This window comes from Scyliorhinus canicula, chromosome 8 (genome assembly GCF_902713615.1).
Source record: "Scyliorhinus canicula chromosome 8, sScyCan1.1, whole genome shotgun sequence".
NCBI classification, from domain to species: domain Eukaryota; kingdom Metazoa; phylum Chordata; class Chondrichthyes; order Carcharhiniformes; family Scyliorhinidae; genus Scyliorhinus; species Scyliorhinus canicula.
Genome location: NC_052153.1, coordinates 86860698 through 86887080, shown reverse-complemented (window position 1 = coordinate 86887080; position 26383 = coordinate 86860698). Strand labels below are relative to the sequence as shown.

The 26383-nt window shown below is 45.6% G+C and overlaps 1 protein-coding gene across 6 annotated transcripts in view; it reads right to left on the bottom strand.

Moving 5' to 3' along the window:
* LOC119970378 (transducin-like enhancer protein 1) overlaps positions 1-26383 on the bottom strand; it is a 133180-nt gene that overhangs the window by 7123 nt on the left and 99674 nt on the right. For all 6 annotated transcript variants that reach the window (XM_038804895.1, XM_038804894.1, XM_038804896.1 and 3 more), the window contains 5 exons: positions 13647-13723; positions 12473-12722; positions 6416-6663; positions 4015-4162; positions 1182-1332 (listed from right to left, as the gene is read on the bottom strand). In XM_038804895.1, coding sequence (XP_038660823.1) covers positions 1182-1332; positions 4015-4162; positions 6416-6663; positions 12473-12722; positions 13647-13723 — 874 coding nt within the window. The remainder of the gene's footprint in view (positions 1-1181; positions 1333-4014; positions 4163-6415; positions 6664-12472; positions 12723-13646; positions 13724-26383) is intronic.

Sequence of the window (26383 nt, the reverse complement as noted above, 5' to 3'; positions counted from 1 at the left end):
GACATAAAGGAGCTGTCAAGAGAAGGACAGAGGGCAGTTGTAAGCTTATCTCAGAATAAGTCATGCTTAGGATGATAGAAGAATAAAAGTATTGAAGTGTTCGAGTAGGGTTTGGGAGGGCACAGTGATTGAGAAGGGAGAAATGAAAAGAGGCATGACAATAGGAAAGAGAGGTCTAGGAGGAGTAAATAAAAGGGGAACAAAAGTGGAAATAGAAGTGATGGGCTTAGGTCTGAAGCAGTTGGTAAAATGTGTTCACAATTAGGCGCAGGGTAAACTCAATTAGGATGCATAATACCTGGTTGTAAACTAGGAACAGATAGGAGACAATAGCCTGACTTGGATCAGCTAATACGGCACAGATTATTATTTAAGTCTGAATCCTTTTTTAAAATCAAAATGAGTCAATACCACATTACTGCTGAATTTTAAGAGAATTTTTCCTCCTTAATTTACAAAATAAGTGCACCATTGTGACATTTCTTCCTTAAAGACAAAAAAAAATAACCATTTATTTGAAGAGCCAACATAGCTTTGTGTATGAAACAGATACTGAAATATTGACAATGCTGGAAACAGGATTTAGCATTATTAAGGCCATGCAGGGATCTGAAATTATGTTCTTCAGCAGTGAAAGGGAAATACCGTCTGACATTTTTTCAATAATTGACTATATAACATTTCAAATAACTACTGTGGCTAAGAATGTGGTTACAATTGACCTCAAAATTTGTTGGGCTCGAAGGGGAGGAGAGATGAAAAACTATGAAGAACCAGGGTTCTTACTCCTAACTGACATCCTAAAGGACAGGTGAATATGTAGTTGAAAAGTCTGCTACCTATGAATGCTTGTAGGCGGCATGGTGGCGCAGTGGTTAGCACTGCTGCCTCACGGCGCAAGGTCCCAGGTCACTCTCCATGTGGAGTTTACACATTCTCCCCGTGTCTGCGTAGGTCTCACCCCCATAACCCAAATATGTGCAGGGTAGGTTGACTGGCCACGCTAAATTGCCCCTTAATTGAAAAAAAAAGAATTGGGTACTTTAAATTCAAAGGAAACTGTAAATGTGTGTGTGAAAAATGATTGGGCAAAATACCAATGGTACCCCAAGAACTGAATCTTAACATAGAGTCAATGACTTTAGGAATAGGATAATTTAACCACAGCTAATGATCCTTACCACAATAAGCAAATTTTAGGGACAGAACACAGCTTTCATGGAGGTGCAGTTGATATTTGTCTGGTTTGGTAACGTGTAGCACTTCTACATTGCTACTTTCCATCCCCACAGCCAGCCATTCTCCAGTAGGGCAATAACCAAGAGAAAAGATCTTAAAACAAATGAAAATGAATCTTTAATTAGAAATTATGCTCTAAAAATCCTAGATATTACAGAAGTACCGAACAGTGATAGGTAGACAAAATGGATATAATATCAAGCTTTATTTGCTCCTTTTCAGCAATCTAGCTAACAGTCTTTGTTCAGTTTTATATTCAGAATTAACTTGTAATCTTTGTGTAACTCCATGATTTAGAAACTTGGATATCAATAGATGAATTATCGCAATAATATTTGAAATGGATTCGCAATTCAACAATTACAGAAGAATTTTGTTCCTGGTTTGAAAACTTCGAATGAATCCAGAGTTTTGCATAGGTGATCCTTGTTCTTGTAAGCCAGGGAAAAGTAGGGGAACAAATTTATGAAGAATCACAGCTGAGTTTATCTTGTGCTCAACCAATATCCTCACCAAGCAGAAGTCACTGGATAATAATCAGAAGTTGGAACTCTGGTTGGTTTCTTCCTCCTCGCTAGCCAGGAGAAATTGAGGTCACCTGTAACATTTCCATGACATAACATCTCTCTACTAATGTTTCAGATCCACTAATGCAGAGCAACAGACTTTCCTATGTGGCCTTGAACCACTTCATATGTCGCAACTACCATGAGCCAAAGTACCTTCTCATGCTAATCTATTGTTTGCCCAATGCTTCACTCTAATTCACCCCGTGGAAAGCTCTTTGACCTTTTTCAGTTCTGAACAACTGCAACATTTATATACAGAACATAAAAAATTCAGTTTCTTCATTTAAAATTGATCACATCCCCCCATTCTACACAGCTATACCCGACCTGTGACTGAAGGAAAAATTGAGGGGGTGGGACAGAGAGGCAGTAGATCCACTTCCAGATTTGTATCTATATTCTGAAGCAGCTAAAAACAGCAACCCTGGGGGAAACTTTGCAAATTAATTTTCCCCTCTCCTTTGGGCTTGCACAAATACTCTGCTTAATGTTTTCCAGCATTGGAGATTGGGAATTTGGTACTGAGGAGTGCAAGAGGTGAGGAATAAATCAAACCACCTGCTGCAAATAGGTCATTCACTCGTGAACTGGTTCGGAACAGGTTATTATTCAAATCACATTCTTTTTTCCACATTCCCTCACCATTCCCATATTTTGAGGCTGCACCGGCCCTTGGAAAGAGCACCCTATTTAAGTCCCATGCCTCCACCCTATCCCCTTTATCCTCGTAACCCAACCTAACCTTTTGTTTTGGACACTAAGGGCAATGGCCTCCTTCTACACTGTAAATTCTATGATTCTATGATTGAGGATAGGCATGAGATTACAGAATATCATTTTGAAATACTATTTTGAATCTGCACAAGCTATTACAACAATCTATGGAGTGTGGTTAAGCATCTATTATTTTAGCTTCAGACTAATCTGAGCGGGGCTGTTTAGCATAGGGCTAAATCGCTGGCTTTGAAAGCAGACCAAGGCAGGCCAGCAGCACGGTTCGATTCCCGTAACAGCCTCCCCGAACAGGCGCCGGAATGTGACGACTAGGGGCTTTTCACAGTAACTTCATTTGAAGCCTACTTGTGACAATAAGCAATTTTCATTTCATTTCATTCTGTTGATGGATTGTTCAAAGAAACCCACTTCCATCATATTAGCATTTTGATTGCTTCAAAATTGTTGCCTCTGGAGGTGACACTCCCTTGGTGATAGTTTGCCGGTAGTGCGGCACTCTCTTGGTGCTGGACCCCCGGCAGTGTGGCGCTCCCTCAGAATGGGCCATCCGACAGCGCAGTACTCCCTCAGAGCTGGTAGATCCTGCCCTCCCTCAGTGCTTCGTTCTCCTGTAATCCTGCGCTGGTCCCCGGCAGTGAAGCACTCTTCAGTGCTGGCGTCCCAGTAGTGTGGCACTCCCTTGGTGCTGGCCCCCCCTGGCAGTGCGGCACTCTCTCTGTGTTGGCTTCCCAGCAGTGCGGCATTCCCTCGGTGATGACCCCCAGCAGTGCTGTGCTCCCGCGGTGCTGGCCCCCCAGCAGTGCTGCGTTTCCCAAAGTCACGGAGCCATGGTGGGATCTGTTGAGATGGGCCAGGGACCAGACTGTGATCAAGTTCCCCACATTGCAACCTGATTACCGACCACTTGGAGAGGATGAAGGAACCTACTCCTCTTCCTGCAATCACCTTGTGGACACCAGCAGGAAGACCTGGGACTCCTCACAGAACATCTCTTCCAAGATCCATGAACCCCAAGTTGCACCAGTAAGCTTAAAAATCATTTTTTTTAAAACTCAAGCGATGGTCTAATTAATGCATTTGCAAGTTTTATCTCTACATATTTCATATACAAACACAGAAAAATCCTGATTGCAGTTCTGGGCTGCAGGAATAAACTATTAACAAATGGTTATAGAAGTGATCAAGAACATCAGCCGTGTGCTTTACTTAATAGATCGAAGCATATTTTATCGACAGAAAACTGCAATCAATCGGCAGATGATGCACTTATAAAACAGTTAAAATTGAAAACATTAACTTATTTTGACCATTATTTATAAAATCAGTGAAGTAATAGAGTATCATCTGCTGTCACATGCTGATGACCGTATTTGGTAAAAAAAATACATCTACTTTCTCACAGGTGTTTATTTTTCAATTATAGTTGTGATTCAGTTCGAGACATACAAATTAGCATCAGTTTTCCAAATACCTGAGACGTGAAGTCATGCTGCTGTAGTTGCCTTCCTTCTCTGAGATCCCAGGATCTTACAGTGTTATCTAAACCTCCCGTCCAAAGCTTGGTGCCGTCATTTGAAATGTCAATACAGCTGGCTCCATCTGTGTGACCTTGGAATTGCCTGATTAAGCATACAAAATAGAATAAAGATTTCCTCCACAAGCCTTAGATAAACACAATTATATTGTTAGTTTTGGACTCCAGATCAACATGTTTCTTCACTGTCTGGTATTGCATTTGGTTAAACAACTGCAGCAGGACATAACATTAGTTCATGATCTATGATGTGCAAATATTACGCAAGTGCAACAGGCCCAAAGCAAAATAGCTTTTCTCTGTAAAGCTACGTTAGTCAAAATTCTGCCGTACCAAATACATTGTTTACCCCTTAATCAAAGTGCCACACTTCATTTAAACCCTTCATTTTGCTTATGTATGTATCTCACATAATTATTATTTTTTGAAGATATATTTTATTCCAAACACTCAAACACGTCATCATAGCACAAAATAAACATAATACATAGTTTTTTCAATTTTTCCCCCTTTTAATCCCCAAACTCCCTCCTTCCCCCGCAACAAACAATTCCTCAAACATGGACAGAGATGGCCTCCACCGTACATAAAACCCCTCCTCTGACCCCACAAGGGCAAACTTTAACCTCTTCAGCCTAAGAAATCCGTACAAATCCCCTAACCAAGCCGCGACCCCCAGCGGCACTTCCGACCTCCAGTTCAATAGTATCCGTCACCAGGCAACCAGAGAGGTGAAGACCACGACATTGGCCCCCTTCCCCTCCTGCAGCCCCGGCGCCAGCGCCTCCGACACCCAAAAGATCGCCACCGGAGGGTCCATTGGGCCGTAATCCTGACCCCCACAACCACCGACAAACTCCCAAACACCGCCTCCCAAAAGCTACCCAACTTTGCACACCTCCAAAACACGTGAACATGGTTTGCCTGCCCCTCCCGCACATACCTTCTACTTCCAGGAATAACCCACTCATCTGGGTCCAAATATCTCACACAATTATAAAGATTAGGTCAATCTAATTGAACTCAGAGGATGATAGCATCTAATAGCACCTTTAGAATTTAAAAGTGATCCCTAGGGAATAATGCTGAAATCAGGCAAATGTTCTTTGTGTACTCTTATTAATTATTACTTCACCAAATCAAGACCAGGACCGGGATTCTCCCCTACTTGGCGGGGCGGGGGGTCCCGGCGTGTTGGAGTGGTGTGAACCACTCCGGCGTCGGGCCGCCCCAAAGGCGCGGAAGTCTCCACACCTTTAGGGGCCAAGCCCTCACATTGAGGGGCTAGGCCCGCGCTGGAGTGGCTCCCACTCCGCCGGCTGGCGTGAACGGCCTTTGGCGCCATGCCAGCCGGGGTCAAAAGGACTTCGCCGGCTGGCGTAAGTCCGCGCATGCGCCGGAGCGGCAGCTGACGTCATACCGGCGTATGCGCAGGGGAGGGGTCTCTTCCGCCTTCGCCATGGTCTTCACCATGTGCCCCCACGGCACAGGCCCGCCCGCCGATCGTTGGGCCCCGATTGCGGGCCAGGCCACTGTGGGGGCACCTCCCGGGGTCAGATCGCCTCGCGCCCCCGGTAAGAGAGGTGGTTTAATCCACGCCGGCGGGAGAGGCTAGTCAGCGGCGGGACTTTGGCCCATTGCGGGCCAGAGAATCGCCGCATGGGGCCCGCCGACCGACGCGATTCCCGCCCCCACTGAATCTCGGGGGGCTGAGAATTCGGGATACGGTGGGGGCAGGATTGAAGTCGGCCCCGGGTGATTCTCCGACCCGGCGGGGGTCAGAGAATCCCGCCCCAGGTACTTTTGATTCTGACTGTTAAAATGAGAGGGGAATAGATTTGTGATTTTAGTGTTAACTAGACATCTAATAGCAGTTCATGGCCTACGAAAAGATACACTGTTGAAGGTAGAAGCATTGCATGTTTGATATTCATTCAACTAGGCCAGCAGCGCGGGTTCAATTCCCGTACCAGCTGAGAATTCTGAATTCTCCCTCTGTGTTCCCGAAGAGGCGCCGGAATGTGGCAACTCGGGGCTTTTCACAGTAATGTCATTGCAATGTTAACGTAAGCCTACTTGTGACAATAAAGTTTATTTATTTATTTAATTAATTTATTTATTTATAACTAACAATATAAAACTGCCATAGTAAAGGCAAAACATAACCCCACCCACCAGTCATCTGGAATTTAAACTAATTACAAAAAAAACTTGATTACAATATTCACAAGGAGAATATCACTTTCTTAGCATATATCTATTATCATATTTTCAACAACCTTCCAAGTAACCATTATTATGAACAACAAGAATCCAGTTTCCCCAATTAAGCACTGACCTGACTAAAGTCTGATTGTGCAGATCCCAGACAGCGATATTACCATCACTACAGCAGGAGAAACAGACCTTGGAGTCAGGGCTGATAGCCAAAGCATAGCAGGCAGGAGCAGAGGATGTCAACTCGGCCTTTATACGTGGAGTTGGAGCTGCCAGGTCCCAAATAGATAACGTGCTGGCTTCCCCACCAACAATCAGGGTACATCCATCTGGTAATAACTTGCATGACCGGATGTAATTGTCTCTGTTCTGTGGAAAAAAAAGAGTGACATTCTATGTGCTACTTTTTGTTCTGTAAAGTATATTCAGGCCTTTTGTTTAACAAAATGTACCAAAAACTCAACAACTTAGAAAAACTGCCAGTAATCAGTCACAAGGCTGAATGTTTGGATAATCATGAACTTTCAAATATGGCCAACAGTGTGTTTTGTATACCAGCCATGTTTGTGGTTTAATTGAGGCTGACAATTTAGTGCTGAGTTACAGCCAGTGTGAATTTGTACCGTCTTCACTTTGTGAAGAAACAAAGACTTCACCTGATCAGGCAGAGTTGAATAAGATTTCCTAATGCTCCTTAAACCACATTTCTATGAACCAAAAATCCACCCACAAGTTTACCTTGAATTCCAACACATCCACAAAGATGTTTTAATACCAGTCCAGCTCTCCCACCTATAAACAGAAAAAGTTATTAAGTTGTAAAAGTTACTTGATTTCTTCAAGGAAATCGTGGTGGGCCCTTTGGAGTTTCTTGTGATGCCGTGTGGTCAGCCACATGTAATTACAATACATTCCTCATCTGTACAATGATCAAAGCTGAAATCTGGCTGAAAAGAACAATTTCTGGATGTGTCTGTTTCACCCTTGTACCATTACAATTAGTACCACATTATCGAGCAACTCCTTCCAACAAAGCAGATATTGAAGTCCATCAATTACCAATTCAGGATTGTTAGTTGATTTTTTTAATTCAAAATTTCTAAAGCTAATTACAAAGGTTCAAATTTGTTGATTGTAAGCTGTTCTGTAAGCACAGAAAAAAACACTTTTGCATTTTATATTAAAGCTTCTAAACAATGATAATTACTGGAACAGGAAGCTAAACTAGCTGGTGAATCATCAGAGGGTCTATAGAAGATCACACTTTTCAAACCACACAGTCAATAAGTGGTCAGAAAACTACATCTGAGTGACAGAGAGTGAGTAGTGAATTAGGTTTACTTAGGAGGGGAAAGGTGCTCAAGGTTTATTGCAAATCGTCAAGTGTGTTATCAGTACTATTAAGAGGGATTTGTTAGTTACAGCAATGGACGGGTGTTTCTGTGGCTGTAGAAATTACTCTAGGACGGTGTATTGCCTCCCTGGTGCCAGGGTCACTGAGGTTACTGACTGACTTTAGAACATTCTTCTGGGGGAGAGTGAACAGCCGGAGGGTGTAGTCCACGTCGGTTCTAATGAACCAGGTGGGGAGGAGGGGTTGCGGAATGAATTCCTGACAGCAGATTTCAGAGAGCTAGGAAAGAGGTTGAAAAGCAGGACCTTTCGAAAGCAGTAATCCCAGGATTACTCCCAAACTGTGCAAGTGAGCACAGGAATAGGAGAATTGAGCAATCGAACACGTGACTGGAGAATTGGTGTAGGCAGGAGGGCATCATATTTCTGAGGCGTTGGGAACAGTTCTCGGGCAGGTGAGACCTGTATAAAATGGATTGGGATTGGACGAACATTCTTGCAGGGAGATTCGCCAGTGCTGTTGGGGAAGGGGCGGCATGTGGCGCAGTGTTTAGCACTGGGACTGCGCCGCTGAGGGCCAGGGTTTGAATCCCGGCCCTGTGTCACTGTCCGTGTGGAGTTTGCACATTCTCCCCATGTCTGCGTGGGTTTCACTCCCAACAACCCAAAAGATGTGCAGGTTAGGTGGATTGGCCATGCTAAAATGCTCCTTAATTGGAAAAAAATAATTGGGTACTCTAAATTTTTTTAAAAAGTGCTGGTTGGGGAAGGTTTAAACTAGATTGGCAGGAGGATGGGAATTGGAGAGGAAGCTCAGATTGGAGGGAAAGAAAACTGATAAAAGGAAGTAGAAAAGTAGGAAGCAAAAGTAGAAGAGAGATGAAGCACAGGCAAGCGTAGAATCAGAATAGAAAATGTCAAAAAAGAATTAAAGGCACTCTATCTGAATGCACGTAACATTCACAAAACGATTGATGCTTTAAATGTACAAATTGAGGTAAATGAGTATGATTTAATTTTCCTCATGGAGACATGACCAAGATTGGGAACTAAATCCAACGATATTTGGCATTCAGGAGAGATAGGCAAAAAGGAGCAGTGGCACTCTTAATACGCCCTATGCCTCCTAAATGCCAAATATCCTTGGGTATTTAGTCCCCAATTTTGGTCACCTTGTTGTACAAGTTCACTAGTAATAGAGGATCAGATTGAACGGCAAGTTTGCTCTGGTGAATTGGGAAAATACACTAAACAGTTTGACAGTATACAGGCAATGGCTACAATTTAAAGGAATACTAGCGGTCTACAACAGATATACACTCTTCTAAGGCATGGATACCGAAAGAGAATGGGGCATCAACAATAGTTAACGAAAGAAGTTAAAGATTGCATTAGATGGAAGTGGTTTATAAGGATGCCAGAAAAAGTCATGATGTGGAGATGCCGGCGTTGGATTGGGGTGAGCACAGTAAGAAGTCTTACAACACCAGGTTAAAGTCCAACAGGTTTGATTCAAACACGAGCTTTCGGAGCGCAGCTCCTTCACCTGAGGAAGGAGCTGCGCTCCGAAAGCTCGTGTTTGAATCAAATCTGTTGGACTTTAACCTGGTGGTGCCAGAAAAAGTGGTAAGCCTGTGAATTGGGAGCAATTTAGAACCCAGCAAAGGATGACCAAGAAACTGAAAGAAAAAGATAATATTAATGCAAACTGGCAGGGAACATAAAGGCAGACTATATAAGCTTCTTTAGGTATGTGAAAAGGAAATGATTAGCTCGGGACAAATGTGGGCTCATTAGCGGTGGGACATGAGAATTTATAGTGGAGAAGTTAAATAGTTACTTTGCGTCTGTCTTCACAGAAGAAGATGCAAAAAATGTTCCCAAAATACGAGGCAATCAAAGGATTTTTGAAACTGAGGAACTAAAATTAGTAGTTGAAAAATTAACTGGATTGAAGGTTGAAAAATCCCCTGGACCAGATGAGTTTAATGCCAGAGTTCAGAAGGAGGTGGCTAGAGAGATAGTAGATGCATTGGTAGTTATTTTTCAAAGTTTTATAGGTTATGGAAAGGCTCTTGCAGACTGGAAAGTAGCAAATGTAACCCCACTATTTAAGATGGTAGGAGAGGGAGAATGGAGAACTACAGACTTGTTAGTCTGATGACAATAGTAGGGGAAAATGTTAGAATATTTAAGGAGGATGAGATAACCGGACATTTACAAGAGAATGGGAAAATTGGGCAGAGTCCACATGGGTTTATGAAACGGAAATCATATTTGACAAATTTGTTGGGGTTTTTTTGAGAATGTTATTTGTAGCACTGACAAAGGATAACCAGTGGATGTGGTGTATTTGGATTATCAGAAGACTTTTCATAAGAGGTTAATAAATAAAATTTGATGCATGGGATTGGGGGAAATACTCCAGTATGGACTGAGAATCAGTTAACTGACAGAAAGCAGGAGGTAGAAATAAACAGATCATTCTCAGAATGGCAGGCTGCTTCTAGTGGGATACCGTAAGGATCTGTGCGAGGTCCACAGCTGTTTACAATCCATATCAATGGGAGGGATTTATCGGCTGTTCATGCTGGCAGGAAATTCCACACCTGGGCACGGGTTTCCCGACGACGAGGGGTGCTGTCACCAGGAAATCCTGTTGACAATGGCGGGGTTGGTAGATCCCACTGGTGGGTCGCCTTGACCACTGAAAAACACGCGGTGGGGTGGTCAGTGAATCCCGCACAATGGTTTGGATGTGGGGACCAATTGTAATATTTCCAAATTTGCTGATGACATCAAACTGGGTGGGAACACAAGTTCTGAGGAGGATGCAAGGAGTCTTCAAGAGGACTTGGATACGCTAAGTAATAGGGCTGGAACATGACAGATGGACTGTAATGTGAATAAATGTGAAGATATTCACATTGGTAGAAAAAAACAGAAAAGCGGGATACTTCTTAAATAGTGAGAGGTTGGGAAGTGCAGGTGTATAAAAGGGACCTGAGCACCCTTGTTCAAGGTCACTGAGCTCACTGAAGGTTAGCATGCAAATGCAGCAGGCAATTAAGAAGGCAAATGGTATGTTGGCCTTCATCACAAGCAATTTGAGTACAGGAGCAAGGATGTCTTGCTGCAGTGTATAGAACCTTGATGAGACCTCACCTGGAGTGGTTGTGTACAGTTCTGGTTTCCTTATTGAAGGAGGGATATATTTGTCATAAAAGGAGAGCAACAGAGATTCACCAGATTAATTCCTGGGATAGCGGGATTGTTTTATGAGAGACTGGGACTGTATTCCCTCAAGTTACAAAGAATGAGGGGTAGCCTCCCTGAAATGCACAAACGTTTACAGAATATATTGAGGTAATGGGCGGGATTATCTGATCCCCAACCGCATGTTTCTCAGCGGCGCACCGTTCACTGCTGATGGGATTCTCTCTTCCCGCCGCTTGTCAATGGGAGCTCCCATTGGAGCTACCCATACCGTCGGAAAACCAACAGGCGGGCGTGCGCTGCCAATGGGAAAGAGACTCCGAATGGGCAGAGAATTGCAGCCCAGATATTTCCTGACTTCGGAGCATAAAGCCAGGGGACATAATTTCAGGATAAGGGGCAGGCCATTTAAGATTGAAAGGAGGAGGAGGAATTTCTTCACTCAAAGCATTGAAGCGTCATTGAGGAATCCCACCCTGGAGGTCCCGAGGTAAGAACTGCAATGGAAAAGTAGGACATAAATTGCAAACTTTGGATAGTTCAGACTGTTTTACAGTAATAGTTACCCAGAAAAAGTTGGAAGTATTAAAAGCACTTCTAACTCCTGGGTAATTACAATGACTTAAGTGCCAACCCCCACAGCTCCCTGATGGGACACCTCTTGGAGGATCCGCAGCAACTATACCCTCTCCCCATGGGACTCTCCGACTCTGCATCGGACTGCTCCCCTACCCCCACCAACTACACCATGACTCCCCAATGTCCCCGAACCCCCACTGCTGATTACCCGACTAGGTCCACACTCCTGTGGAACACTCCCCACACCTTGATACCCCAGGGGACACCATGACTGATCTTCACTCACTCAGATCACCCTCCCACTCCACCCACCATCCCCTCTGGCCACGTGACCTCCTCACTGACCAATCACCCCCATTATCCACCTGACCCCTCCCAATGGCCACCACACCCGAACCACCTGCCAACTCCCCACAGACCATCCCATTTACCACCCGACCCCCCCTCACTGCCTGCTCCCTTACTGATCACCTGATGCCACCCACTGACCATCCATCCAAACATCATTGACCAGCTGACGTCCCTCAACTACCTGATCCCCTAGCCTGACCCACTGACCACCCATCCCAATCCCAACCCAACCTCATAATCCTACCCACAGACCTTAAAAACCTACCCTTTCCCTAGCTCCTGAAAGTAGCTTGACGTTTAAATTTTGCAGCAGCTACTGTTTTAAAAAGGGGACGTGGCTTCCTGACCTCCAACTCTCCAGTCCGCAACACAAGGCCTCGGGAACCTGCCTTGGCTATATTGTTCTCGCCAGGCTTGATTTGGAAAGTCAGACGAGAAGGGCGCGACTTATTTCTCAGTAAGAGCGGAGCGACAATCTTATTGATTGCCACTCCACAGATTTTATGGGCCATGGGGGAAGTGGGAATTTTTCAAAGTTAAAAATGTTCACCAGCAAACAAAGCTCACTGCTCCTTATTTGTGAAAAGACAGCTATTTAGAATTGTTACAACTGTACAGTATTTCTTTGATTAAATCTCAAAAGAAGGAACTGAGTTTCAAACAGTTTACATTCACTTACCAAGCAGTCCAGCTGGGACACTGGGCTCTTGCTGCCGGGCTGGCTGATATCCCAGACCTTCACACAGCCCTTCCCACCAGTGTATACATGTCTTGTGGGGTTACTGATGGTAACTGCGCACACAACCTCACCATGGCTCAGTGTATTGATCTGCCGAGCATGTCTTGGGATTCCTGGTCCAATTAGAGCATCGGAAGGAAAAGGCACGGGTTGCATTTGTCCATCCGCAGTAACGTGAAATGAATAGGCTCTATTAAGCAGAAGTTTAAAAAAAAAACAAAACTGAAGGATTTGGGTCAACATCTGCGGAATACTAACCATAGTTCTCAATGGCCGCGATTTAACGGGGACAAAAAAAAGTCCCATTTTCAGCATGTTTAGCGGGGTGTTTCTCACCGTCTTATCGCGCCGAGGCCACACTTACCTTCAGTTTATGCACTGACGGGCTCACGCTGCCCTGATCTCTGGATCCCCCACCACGGCCTCCGTACTACCCCCCCCACCCCCACCCCACACCAACGCCCCAACTTACCTGTTAGGGGTCCTCACCCCACCTTACAAGGACAGGTCACCCCAGGCCCAATCCCTGGTAGTACCAATCTGGCACCCAGGCACCTTTGCATTGCCAGTCTGGCAATGCTCCTGCCAGCCTGGCAGTGCAAGCAGGACACCGTGGCAGTGCCAGGGTGCCAGGCTGGCAGTGCCAAGGTGACTGGGTACCAGTGAGTGTGCCAGGGTACCACCTGCCCAGAGCCCAACAACATTTTTGCGCTTAAAAACCTTAAATTGGCCAATAATTTGAACTAAACAATGATCCTAACACAGCAATGCAATAATTCAATGCTAAAATTATATTCACATATTGTATTCAGCAATTTTTGATTTATGCACAGACCGTATATCATTTATCTGTAGACAATGCAAGTACCTAATCAACAGATCCAAAGGGTAAAATCTGTATTTTACTTTCGTTCATTTGAATTTAAATGGTGATAAATACTTGCAAAGTGAACATTCGTGATTTTGCTGCCACAAAGAGGAAAGCAAAACAACTAACTTTCACTGTTAATATTCAGAAAGGAAAACTAGGCTCAGATGGAGTGTTACTACAAACTTTACAGATATTAGTATGTTTCTATTTGAAGCAGAAGAAGAATTTTCTTCAGTCACTTACGGTTTTCCACCAGGAATCCCAGTCAAATTTGGAGGCATTCCAGGCACACGCATGTGTGGATGAGGGTCAAACCCAACCTGTAATTAAAACAACAGTGGATAACCCAAGTGTAATATGGTTGGCAATGATCCAAAAATTCTAAAATGTCTTAAAACATGTAATCCATTCTTGGGGCTATAAGTTGGGCTGTCTCCAGTCCTTTACATGTTGGCATTCAATTGGGTCTATGAGTCTCCTGATGAAATAATAGAGCCTGTTTTAGCAATGCAAAAATGGGAAGTCCATTATTAGCACTGCTCTCCCAAACTTCAAAGCAAACAAAGACTCACAGAAGAGAGCGATATATATATCATGTTTTTATTAAAGAGAAACCAAGTAGTAACATTACAGCTTTCCTACATTACAACTGTGATCCTGGCCCAGATATTTGCAGAATCACAGAGACGTCACACCTTAACCAAAATGGTGCTAGGACTTCAGATTGGAAGTCCCACTCCAAATTCCAACAGATCCCATTTTTACCAGGGAAGTGGGTAAAGGGAGCAGGACTTGATTCACAAATGGCACTGTTTAGCACTGGTCACACAGGTGTGGACCCGGCATAACGGCACCTGGGGAGGGGAACTCAGTGCTGAGTTCAAATAGCCTCATTTTTGTTGGTGTAAAGTCCATTTCCTGCAGTGGTTGACTAATGATTTTTAAGAATAGACATGAATGTGCATAAAAAGTGGATAAGGTCTGTGGAACTATGAGGCTGTCAAGTTACTTAAATTCCCCGCTCTTAAAATGCTGAAAAAAGCCCAACTTGCTGTGTTTCTAAGTTGAAACAGAATCAATTCTTGCAATTTCAACAGCCGTTTATCAACATAGCCTGTGGCTGTCATATTGAATTATTACTGTTTGGCTGTTTCCACAACCCATCTTAGGAGAGTGGGGAGCCTGTAGGTTCGCAATTTGATTGACAAATATAGGGATGGATGTGGGTAAGGAGATGAAACCATCACTATAACTAAAGGTCATCAAATAAGGGACAATAATGTTATGGCACCTTGCATGACTCCCAAAAATATCATTGCTTAATTAGTACAAAACCACTGTGTTTTCAATAACATTTCACCTCATTGCCTGGATAGTTTTGTACATTTAATTAATAAAATGTTTACATTCAGTATGTCTAATATATCTATTTCAGTTTTCCCCTCCAATTGACAGCTCTTGCCATGGTAAGCTTTCATGTGCCAGCAGCCTCCCCAAAGTGGCCATGTTTCATGTATGAGCCCAGTGAGTCCTTGCAGGGCATTGAACCAAGAGCATTTTCACTTTGGTTCAGCATCCACAAACACTGGTGCCTTCCATCAATTGTAAAGAAGATGTACCCTGGCTGATTTTTCTCTCAGCCTGAGATTAATTGAAGCACCCACACTCCCACTTGCTAACTCACAACCAAGTTGGCAAAGCAACAATGGAAATAGCTCCAAATGGGCAATACAGTTGGTCTGGGATACCGAGGTTCAGGGGTGGAAGTGGTCATGTTTACTATTTTGAATTAATTATGGACTAATACATCCTGTTGGAAAGGTATGGGCTTGCAAAAATTGAGCAAGGTTAGGATTAAGGTGAGCTGTACTGCTCGTCATTTCAAATAACTTGCTCTGTATATTGCACAGGCCCCAAAGAGACCAGAATGTTGCGAAAATTGACAGTCTTGATGTTGGCAGAAAATTCAAATATTTCTCAACCAGAATTCACACGGCACCGCAGCACAGTGGTTAGCACGTTGCTTCACAGCACTAGGGACCTGAATGGGATTCCTGGCTTGGGTCACTGTCTGTTCGGAGTCTGCACGTTCTCCCCGTGTCTGCGTGGGTTTCCTCCGGTTTCCTCCCGCAAAGTCCTGAAAGACGTGTGTGTTAGGTGAATTGGACATCCTGAATTCTCCCTCAGTGTACATGAACAGGCGCCGGAGTGTGGCATCCAGGGGGTTATCACAATAACGTTATTGCAATGTTAATGTTAGCCTACTTGTGACACTAAAAAAGATTATTATTAAAAAAATTGAGTTACTGGTTTGACATCACACCAATATATTGAAGACCAAAGTTCATTTAAGACCATACCACTGAATTTTAGTTTTGTTATATTGCAAGTTATCTCTAGTGAAAAGAGTTACAGTGATTAAGAAGCATGACAACAATGAAGACGCAAAAAAACAAAAGCAATAGAAGCAGGAATAGGCCATATGGCCCATTGACCATAAGACATTGGAGCAGAATTAGGCCATTAGGTCCATCGATCATTCAATCCTGGCTGATATGTTTCTCATCCCCGTTCTCCTGCCTTCAACCCATTACCCTTGAGCCCCTTATTAATCAAGAACTTATCTATCTCTGTCTTAAAGACATGCAGTGACTTGGCCTCCACAGTCTTCTGTGCAATGAGTTCCACAAATTCACCACCCTCTGGCTGAAGAATTTCCTCACCCGTTTTCAAGGATTTTCCGTTCAGTCTCTCAGCTGTACCCTGGGTTCTAGTTTCTCCAACAAGTGGAAACATCCTCTCCACGTTTACTTTATCTCAGCTCTCAGTATTCTGTAAGTTTCAATGAGATCCCCCCACATCCTTCTAAACTCCATTGAGTACAGACCCAAAGGGTGCAATTCTCTGGAACATTTTCTAAATGTGGTAGCGAATGGGAATTGCTTCCTGGACCATGGGCCAACGAGGCCAGCAACGCAATTCAACATTAATTGGTCCACGTAACGAGACCTCATGGGCTTCAAGCCGCAAATAACGGCGTGCCAGGTAATTCACCGGGTCCGCCCTCGCCAGTGCCCCACTATGAAATGAAATGAAAATGAATTGAAAATTGCTTATTGTCACCAGTAGGCTTCAAATGAAGTTACTGTGAAAAGCCCCTAGTCGCCACATTCCGGCACCTGTTCGGGGAGGCTGTTACGGGAATCGAACCGTGCTGCTGGCTTGCCCTGGTCTGCTTTCAAAGCCAGCGATTTAGCCCAGTGAGCTAAACAGCCCCTGCATACTAACAAGGTCAAGCAGCAGTTAAACTGCATTTGCTCAGCCAACCACAGCCTGTTTGCAAAAATAGCACAGTAAGAGGTCTTAGAACACAAGGTTAAAGTCCAACATGTTTGTTTCAAACACTAGCTTTCGGAGCACTGCTCCTTCCTCAGGTGAAGGAAGGAGCAACTGAGGAAGGAGCAGTGCTCAGAAAGCTAGTGTTTGAAACAAACCTGTTGGACTTTAACCTGGTGTTGTAAGACTTCTTACTGTGCTCACCCCAGTCCAACGCCAGCATCTCCACATCATGCAAAAATAGTGCCAAGGAGGCAAGCCCCAAGATTCGGGACACTGACCTGGGGAGGCTGCTAGACGCAGTGGAGGCCAGGAGGAATGTCCTGCTCCCCCGAGGGTCCTGGAGAGTGAGCCACAAGGCATCCAATACTGCCTGGGATGAGGTGGTGGTGGCCATAAGATCGAGTAGTCTGACCTAGAAGACTGGCCAGCAGTGCAGGAAGGACAATGATCTACACCGGGTAGCACGAGCGAGTAGACACCAATGCCAGCCCCCCCCCCCTCAATGACCCAACCGCCCTCACGGGAGCACCCATCCCCCAACCCCAGCCCTTCCTGCCCCCCTCCCCCACCACTGTGAACCATGTGTGTGGCTAACGATGCCCCCCTGTGTCTCCGCAGGGAAAGCTCTCCCACAATCATCGGGAGAGGGCCCAGACTGGCGGTGGGGTGCCAGACATAAGAATCCTCACCTGCTTCCAAGGAACGGGCCTGGAGGTTTCTGGGTAGCTGAGGACAGATCGATCAGCCACGCGGAGGCTGGCAGACGCCGCAGCGGTGAGGAACCATTGGGCTCCATTCGGGGTACATGTCAATCGTTGAGTTGTTATTGCCTTACTGACTGACCCATCCCTCCCACTGACCATATGTCCCACTCTCCCGCAGGTCCTCCAGCCAACGGCGCCAGCCCATCCTCATAGGTACCCCCTCCTAACTCCATGGAGAACACCTCAGAGGAGAGCACCGAGGATGCCACCATGGTCGTGGCACAGCCGTCATCTCCACTCCTCACCAGCGCAGATACACAGTCCTCAGTGGGACATGTTAGTGGACAGGCTTCTGGGGCACAATCTGGTGAGCTCCACACCGCTGATGATGCACATCAGGTGGAGGCAGGAACTCCCAGGCGAGGCAGCAGTTGGAGGTCTGCTGGATTCCAGGTTCCAGCCTGATGCTGAGCACGTGGAAGTGGATTACGGGGAGCTGATGGAGACGATAGGGACAAACCTGGACATTTAGAGGGCGATGTCAGCGTCGCTCCAGCAGATCCATAGCAGTTTGGAGGAATCCCAGAGGCTAGGGGGTCAAGAGATGACGCCAGCAATGAGTGTCACCAGGCCAACACTGCGAGGGTGGTGACCGCAGTGGAGAGCCTGGTGCACGATGTTGGCACCATGAGTGAAGGTGTCCAAGGGGTCGAGCAGTCGGTGATGGCCATGACTGAGGGCCTCGGCAGATTGATCTCACTGGGGATGTCACCCAGCACCAGGCCGACCTTGATGAGGTTCAGCAGGACATGTCCCGCTCTCAGATGGGAATGGCCGAGGTGCTGTAAAGCTTATCCCAGTCGCAGGTGGGCATTGCCGAGATGGTGCAGAGCATGTCCCAGTCACTGAAGAGCATCGCCGAGGGTGTTGACACAATGGTACGGACTATGGGGGAACCGCCAGTTTGGCAGAACCAGATGATGTAGGGGCAGCCGGGACTCGCACCAGCTGCCCCTCCATCCACAGGTGGACCTCAGGGCCCCAAGGGCACGGATCGGGAGGAGGGGGCGCTGAGTGCCAGGCCAAACCCATCCCATGGAGTGGCGACAGTGGCCACCAGCTCCCCAGAGTTCCACCCCTTTGATGATGCTGCGTCTCGAGGTCAGCACATGGGACAGGGGGGTCTGGTTGTGCATGTGCCGCTGAGCAGTGATCCGGAGTCCTCTGGGCACAGAGGGTGCCTGCCAGGGGCATCAAAGGCCATGGGAAGAGGTCGCCGCTGGCAGCCTCCACCTCAGATGTGCATCCTTGGGAATGCTTAGATGTGGTGGTAGACCTAGGGCGCCAACCACGTTGAGGATCACTGAGGGCACCAGGCCAATGGTTTGGGGGTATTGTATAGCACATTAAACTCCTTTTTGCACAACCATTATGATACCTCTGTCACTTTCTTCCGCAATGCGGACCGACCTTCAGACCCTTTATCCATCTCTCCAGGCATCCCCCCATCCCCGTGGAGCTCATCCACCTCCGGCTGTGGGCGTGTATCCGGAGCTGTGTCCCACCTCCTGGGTGTTCGGATGTTGCATGTGTGGTGTTGCCTCCCGCATTCTTCAACCAGTGTCCTGGCATCAAAATATGACTGGGATGCTTGGCAATGACTCCCACATGCTACATGGCCCACCCACCCACAGGAATCCACTTGGCATTTGTGAAGTGCTCACTTAACCATGATTGCCAATTCCAATTAACAATAGCCTTCAGCCGCATGGCCAGAGGCCTCAGCAGTCGGTGGGGGTTATGGGTGATCAGTGGGGTAGATGGGCAGGGACAGTGGGTTGCCCCCGCAACGGGTACACACGGGTTGGCATGGTGGTGCTGCAAGCAGTTGCCCCCCCCACAACCACCATGATGGCCCACTCCTGTGGAGGGTCCCCCATTTCCAGCCGCGAATCCCCCACCCCCACCGAGCACTGGGGTGGCAATCCTCACACCCTCGGGCTCTTTGCCTGTGAGCAAAGATGGCTACTCACCTCCTTGGCTCCCCACAGAAGCCCTTCCGCCACATTCACGTTTTCAAAAGGAGTACTAATCGGCGCCAGCGTGACCATTTGCTGGAGAGCCCACTGAATGACGGGAGGCCGTTGGATATGCGGTCGCTCTTGTTGATTGTGTGGATATAGGGCTTAAGTGGTGATAATTGGTTTCTCGATCCCGATTTCACCTTGGGAACGGGTCGGTTGCATTGCAAACTGTTGGCACCCGGCGTGGATCTTGGTTTTGGCCTCTCCCGCTATTCACCGGCCTAATTGCACTTGAGCGAGAGCGTAACGAGGCCGGAGAATCACACGCAGAGTCTTCAACCACTCCTCATACGACAAGCTCTTCATTCCAGGGCTCATTCTTGTGAACCTCCTCTGGACCCGTTCCAAGGCCAGCACATCCTTCCTTAGATAGGGGGCCCAAAACTCCTCACAATACTCCAAACGGGGTCTGACCAAAGCCTTATAAACTTCAACAGTACATCCCTTCTCTTGTATTCTAGCCCTCTCGACATGAATGCTAACATTACATTTGCCTTCCTACCTGCCAAGTGAACCTGCACGTTAACTTTAGATTTAGATGGAAGAGTTTGGAAAAGAGCATACCCAGATGGGAGGGGTCTTTGATTATGCTGCCCGCTTTCCCGATGCAGTGGGAGATATAGACAGAGTCAATGGATGGGAGGTGAGCTTGCGTGATGTACTCTCTGCAGTTTCTTACGGTCTTGGGCAGAGTAGTTGCCATACCAAGCTATAATGCAGCCGATTGGCTGCTTTCTATGGTACATCTGTAAAAATTGGTAAGGGAGAATCCTGAACTCGGGCTAAGTCCCTTTGTGCTTCTGATTTCCAAAGCCTTTTCCCATTTAGAAAATAGTCTAGGCCTCCATTCTACCAAAGTGCATAACCTCACACTTTTCCACATTGTATTCCATCTGCCATTCTCCGAGCCTGTCCAGGTCCTTCTGCAGCCTCCATGCTTCTCAACACAACCTGCCCCTCTACATATCTTTGTATCATCTGCAAACTTAGCAACAATGCCCTCAATTCCTTCTTCCAGATCGTTAATGTATATCTTTAATAGCTGCGGTCCCAACACTGACCCCTGCGGAACACCACTGGTCACTAGCTGCCACCCTTAGCCTACTTGGCCATTCAATACAATCATGGTTGATCTTCGGCTTCAATTCTATTTTACTGCTCATTTGCGTTATCCCTTCACTTAAGACCAAAAATCTGTTTATCGCAGCCTTAAATGTATTAATCCATGGGACATCCCTCTGAGGAAGAGAATTTCCATGATTCACAACCCTTTCAAGTGAAGTAATTTTCCCTCACTTCAGTCATAAATTATCAGACCTTAATCCTGAGACTGTGCCCCATGTTTTAGATTCAACAACTCGAGGAAATAGTCTAGTTTTTAAGTCTTTCAGGAGGTGTGGGCGTTACTGGCTAGGCCAGCATTTATTGCCCATCCCTAATTTCCCTTGAACTGGGTGGTTTGCCAGACCATTTCAGAGAGAAATTAAGAGTCAACCACATTGTTATGGTGGTGGGTCTGGAGTCACATGTAGGCCAGACCAGGTAAAGATGCAGATTTCCTTCCCTAAAGAATATCAATAATCCAGATGGGTTTTACGACAATAGATTCATGGTCATCATTAGACATTTAATTCCAGATTTCATTTTTATTGAATTGAAATTTCACCATCCGCCATGGTGGGATTCAAACCCAGGTCCCTGGAGCGTTACCATGTGTCGCTGGATTATTAGTTCAACAACAATACCACTATGCCACCGTCCCCCAAATGTTAGTAAGGACTTTGCAAGGTCACCAAAGCATATTGTGCCACTGTCGTTTCTGTGCCTAGGTCGATGCTCTCCATGTCTGTTCTATATAGCCCCTTCAGAACCTTGTATGTTTCAATGAGATTAGTTCTCATTCTTCTGAACTCCAGAGAAAATAGACCAGGGGCTGGATTCTCCATTTCAGGGACTATGTCCCCACGCCATCGTGAAAACTTGGTCTTTTGTGCCAGAGAATCGGGCGTCAAAAGACCACAGATTCACAGTCTTGCAGGGAGCTAGCAGGCAGCTGTCATCGCAGCTTCAGCTGCCTATGCAGCCCCCCACACTTCCCGATTAGAGGCTGCACATGCGCATGGCAGTGGCCTCCAGCGGCCGTGTCGTGCTCCATGGCTGACTCAGACCGTGGACCTGGACCACGGAAATTGTGCCCCCGATCGGCCGCGCCCCCAACCGGGAACACCCGCGAAATAAAAGCCCAGTCCCGAATGAGGCCCCCCCGCCCTCCGATCAGCCCGCTCCAGACTGTGGCGGCCGTGGACTGAGTCCGTAGTCACTTCGCAAGTATCCCAAATGGCAGGACCAGATTATATCCACGCCGTCAGGAATCCGGCCGGTCGGGGGCAGAGAATAGTGGGGCGGGCCTCTGGCAATGGCCTCAGGTGGTGGATACTCCCAGAGTACGCCGTTTTTCGGGGGCGGAGAATCGCCGAGCCAGCGCTGGTTCTGATTTCATGTGGGAAACCATATTCTCCGCCCCGTCGCCGAATGAGATTTCAGCGTCGGGGTGTGGAGAATCCTACCCCTGATTTTCTCAGTCTCTCAGCATAGGACAACCCTCTCATCCCAAGGCCGAATTTAGTGAACCTTCATTGTTCCACCTCCAAGGAGGAGAGACAAAAACTGCACACAGTACTCCAGATATGGTCTCACCAAAACGCTGCAGAACTCGACCAAGACTTCTTTATTCCTGCACTCCAACCCCTTTACAATAAAGGTCAACATTCCATTTGCCTTTTTAATTCATTGCTGTAACTGTATGTTAACTTTTTGCTTTCCTTGTATGAGCACAACTAAGTCTCTTTGAACATCAACACTTAAAGTTTCTCACCTTTTAATTTTTTAAGCTCTTCATATTCTTTTGACCAAATTGAATAACTTCATAATTCCATACATTACAATATACCTGCCGCCTTGTTACCCACTCACTTAACCTGCCTATATCGCTTTGCAGCTTTTGTGTCCTCCCCACAGCTTACATTCCCACTTAGGTTTGTATCATCAGCAAAGTTAGATACATCACTCTCCACCTCTCGATCCAAGTCATCAATATAGATTGTAAATAGTTAAGGACCCGGCACTGATCCTGGTGGTGCTCCGCTAATTATTACCTGCCAATTTTAAAATGTCCTATTTATGCTCACACTCTGCTTTTTATCTGTTAACCAATCCTCTATCCATGCTAGTATATTACACCCAACTCTTGTGCACCTATCTTGCCTATTAACCTTTTGAGTGATGCCCTACTAAATGCCTTTTGGAAATCCAGGTATACCATATCTACTGGCTCCCCTTTGTCTACCTTACTAGTTATATCACTAAAACACTCCAATAAATTATTAAACACAATTTCCATTTTGTAAATCCATGCTGACTTGTTCCAATCTTTTACACTTTTCTAAATGCATTGTTAACACCTCCATAATAATCTATTTCAACTTGTTCCCAGCAACTGATGTTGAGCTAATTGACCTGCAATTCCCAGTTTTCTCTTCCCCTCCTTTCTTGCAAAGTTGAGTAACATTTACCAACTTCCAATCCGACAGGACTGCTCCTGAATCCAATGAATTTTGGAACATCACAGCCTATCTCTGCAGCGATCTCTTTTAGTACCAGAGAGTGTTGGCCATCAGGCCCTGGGGGTGAGTTGCATTTTAGTCCCCTAAGTTTCTCCAGTGCCTTTTCTCTGTTGATACATATTTTCCTAATTTTCTCAATTTTTGGCTCTTAGTTTACCATCTATTTCTGCAATGGAACTTGTGTCTTCTCCTTTGAAGACAGACACAAAAATATTTCCAAAAGAGAAAATGCTGGAAAATCTCAGCAGGTCTGGCAGCATCTGTAAGGAGAGAAAAGAGCAAATCTTTCGAGTCCAGATGATCCTTGTCAAATATTTGTTCAATGCCGTTGTCATTTCCTCATATCCCATCATAATTTCTCCCGTCTCTGATTCTAATGGACCAATGCTTACTTTAGCTACTCACTTCTTTTATATGTACTTATAAAACAGATTGTAACAGCTTTTACATTACTGGCTTGTTTATGCTCATTCTTTTTTTCCCCCTTTTTATCAACTTTTTGGTTGGCCTTTGCTGGTTTCCCAATCCTCAGACTTGTTACTGTTTTTGGCAATATTCGCTTCTTTTAATCTAACACTATCCCTAACTTACTGAGTGAACCACGGATCGGTCTTTCTTGCTAAATTTTTTTCAATCGAGTGTATTTTTGAATCAGGGACCGGTTTAGCTCACTTGGCTGGATGTCTGGTTCCTGATATGGAGCAACAGAACAGCCTGGGTTAAATTCCAGTACCAGCCACGCCTTCACAGCCTTGCCCCTTCTCTCCAGTGTGGTGACTCTCTGGTTAAATCACCACAAGTCAGCTCTCAAAAAGGGGGAGCAGCCTATGGCTCCTCTGGTACTGTGGCAACATTTACATTTATGAATTGTATTTTAAATGCTTCCCACTGTTCATTAATCGTCATACCTTTTAGTCTATTTACCCAATTCATCTTAGTCAGTTCTCTCCTCAGACCTATGTAATTGGCTTTAAGTTTAAGATTCCTGTTTGTGACTGGAGCATGTCACTTTCAAATTTAACCTAGATGTGAATGGTGTTGTGATCACCTCAGGGGAAAAAAAGGATTAAACTTTAAGTACTTTATAATCTCCAGTATGATGTTCAATTAAGTACAGTAGCCATACCTACTCAGTGCAATCCTAATATATAGGATCCTAATATATTTAAATCTAGCTCATTACAAAGAAAAAGCAGTTTTAAAAGTCTTGTTGAAACATGTCCTTTAGGAGATGAAGATGATACAGAGAAAGAGTGTGCTTCAGGTCAATGGCCTTGCTTCTTCCATTGTGCTGATGAACTGGAACAGGAACATTAACTGTTCCTTTCTCCATAGATGCCCCATGACCTGCTGAGTGCTTCTGGATATTTTGTATTTATTTGAGATATTACAGTTCTTTATTGTGTTACAATTTTATGCAACAGTGCTGCAAATGTCAATAGTATTTCCAGATGTCGGAAGCATTGTTGTTTCCTCTGGAGGTATTAAGACCTATTGAGGAGGTTATTCACCCCCACAATCTTTGAAAGCATCAGTGACAGTGCAGTCATAAAAAGCAGTCGCTCTCTTGATTGATAAGCTTGATATTGCAGGGAGAGGCACTTTGCAAAACCTTTGAGGATCCAAATTTGGAATTTCTCCTCAGTGGTGTCAGAAATTCAGATAAAATTTGTTATGTTCATTTGGGAAGAATGACCTTTAATTAAAGTGTTCAATACACAGTACTTTGCCCTTTCATATCATACATATGGAAATAAAATAATTGAGCACTACAGCTTTAACCTGACCCATTTAATACAGAGCTCAGTCCAATCTATATCCTTAATGTTTGGCTAATTCACACTCTCAATTATAGTAGCTTGGAGAAAGGGAGTGCTGGAGAAAGGTTCCAACGATGTGGGATAGTGGAGAAAAGAGTGTGAAGAAAAGGAGTTCGCAAATTCTTTAACAGAGATTGAAGGGATTCATATTTTAATGTTCATTTTAACGTCGAGAACATGTTAATTGCAGCTCAACAGTAGATGCAATCCTTGGGCTGAAAGTCCTCAATGATTCTCTCTTAACCACAAAATTGGTACAATGCTTGGCCTCTCATATAAACAAGATAGAGTCAGAGAAGCCCCGAAGATATTAATTTGTCACTTTTTACTGAATGAAATTTAAGCAATATTTCACCTGCATTGAATTGTCATATTGAACAGTGCAAATTCATTAGAAAATTATTTCTTTTAAATTGCTCTGTAACTAATTTCATGATCATTGTTACAATAAAAGCCCATAGCAAAATGTTAAAGGTATTTAATGCACTGCTGTACTATCCCCAAGATATTAGAGTTATTTATTTTTATATATTTTTTTTTTACACGTTTTGGACGGAATTCTCCGCTCCCGGGAAAAATCGGGAAGGCCGTCGTGAACTCGGCCAAGTTTCACGACGGCCTCGGAGGCCGCTCCTCTCAACTTATTCACCCCCACCCGGGGGACTAGGAGCGGCGCTCCGTTATTCTCGGCCGCCAGGCCTTTGTCGCTTGCGTCAAGGCGGCGCGCCGAGAATGACGCGACGGCGGCGCCTATGTGACATCAGCCGTGCATGCGCAGGTTGGCCGGCTCCAACCCGCACATGCGCGGCTGACGTCACGACGGCTCAAACCTGCGCAAGACGTGGCGGCTTGATCTTGCGGGGCGGCGGAGGGGAAAGAGTACGTCGCTTTGAGACGCCGGCCCGACGATCGGTGGGTGCCGATCGCGGGCCAGTCCCCTCCCGAGCACGGCCGTGGTGGTCACTCCCCTCTCCGCCCCCCACAAGCTTCACACGGGCCTTTGGCGCCCATGTTCACGACAGCAGCGACCAGGTGTGGATGTCGCCGTCATGAACCGGTCGCGAACGGCAGGCCGCTCGGCCCATCCGGGCTGGAGAATCGCCGGTCGCCGCGAAAAACGGAGACCGCCGATTCTTCCGAGCAGGGGGTGGGAGAATCGCAGGGAGCGCCAGGGGTGCGTGAAATGAGTCGCCCAGCCCTCCCGTGATTCTCCCACCTAGCGTGGGGAGCGGAGAATCTCTTTACTAGTATTGCTTCATTGGCAAATGTTCCTAATTATTACTTTTATTAACGTCTAGCCAAGTAGCTCTTAGCATTAGAACATTAAACTTGTCAGATATTCATAGAGGATTTGGGAATTTCATTTATATATATTTTTTATAAATGGCAAAAATAATACAATTAAACCAT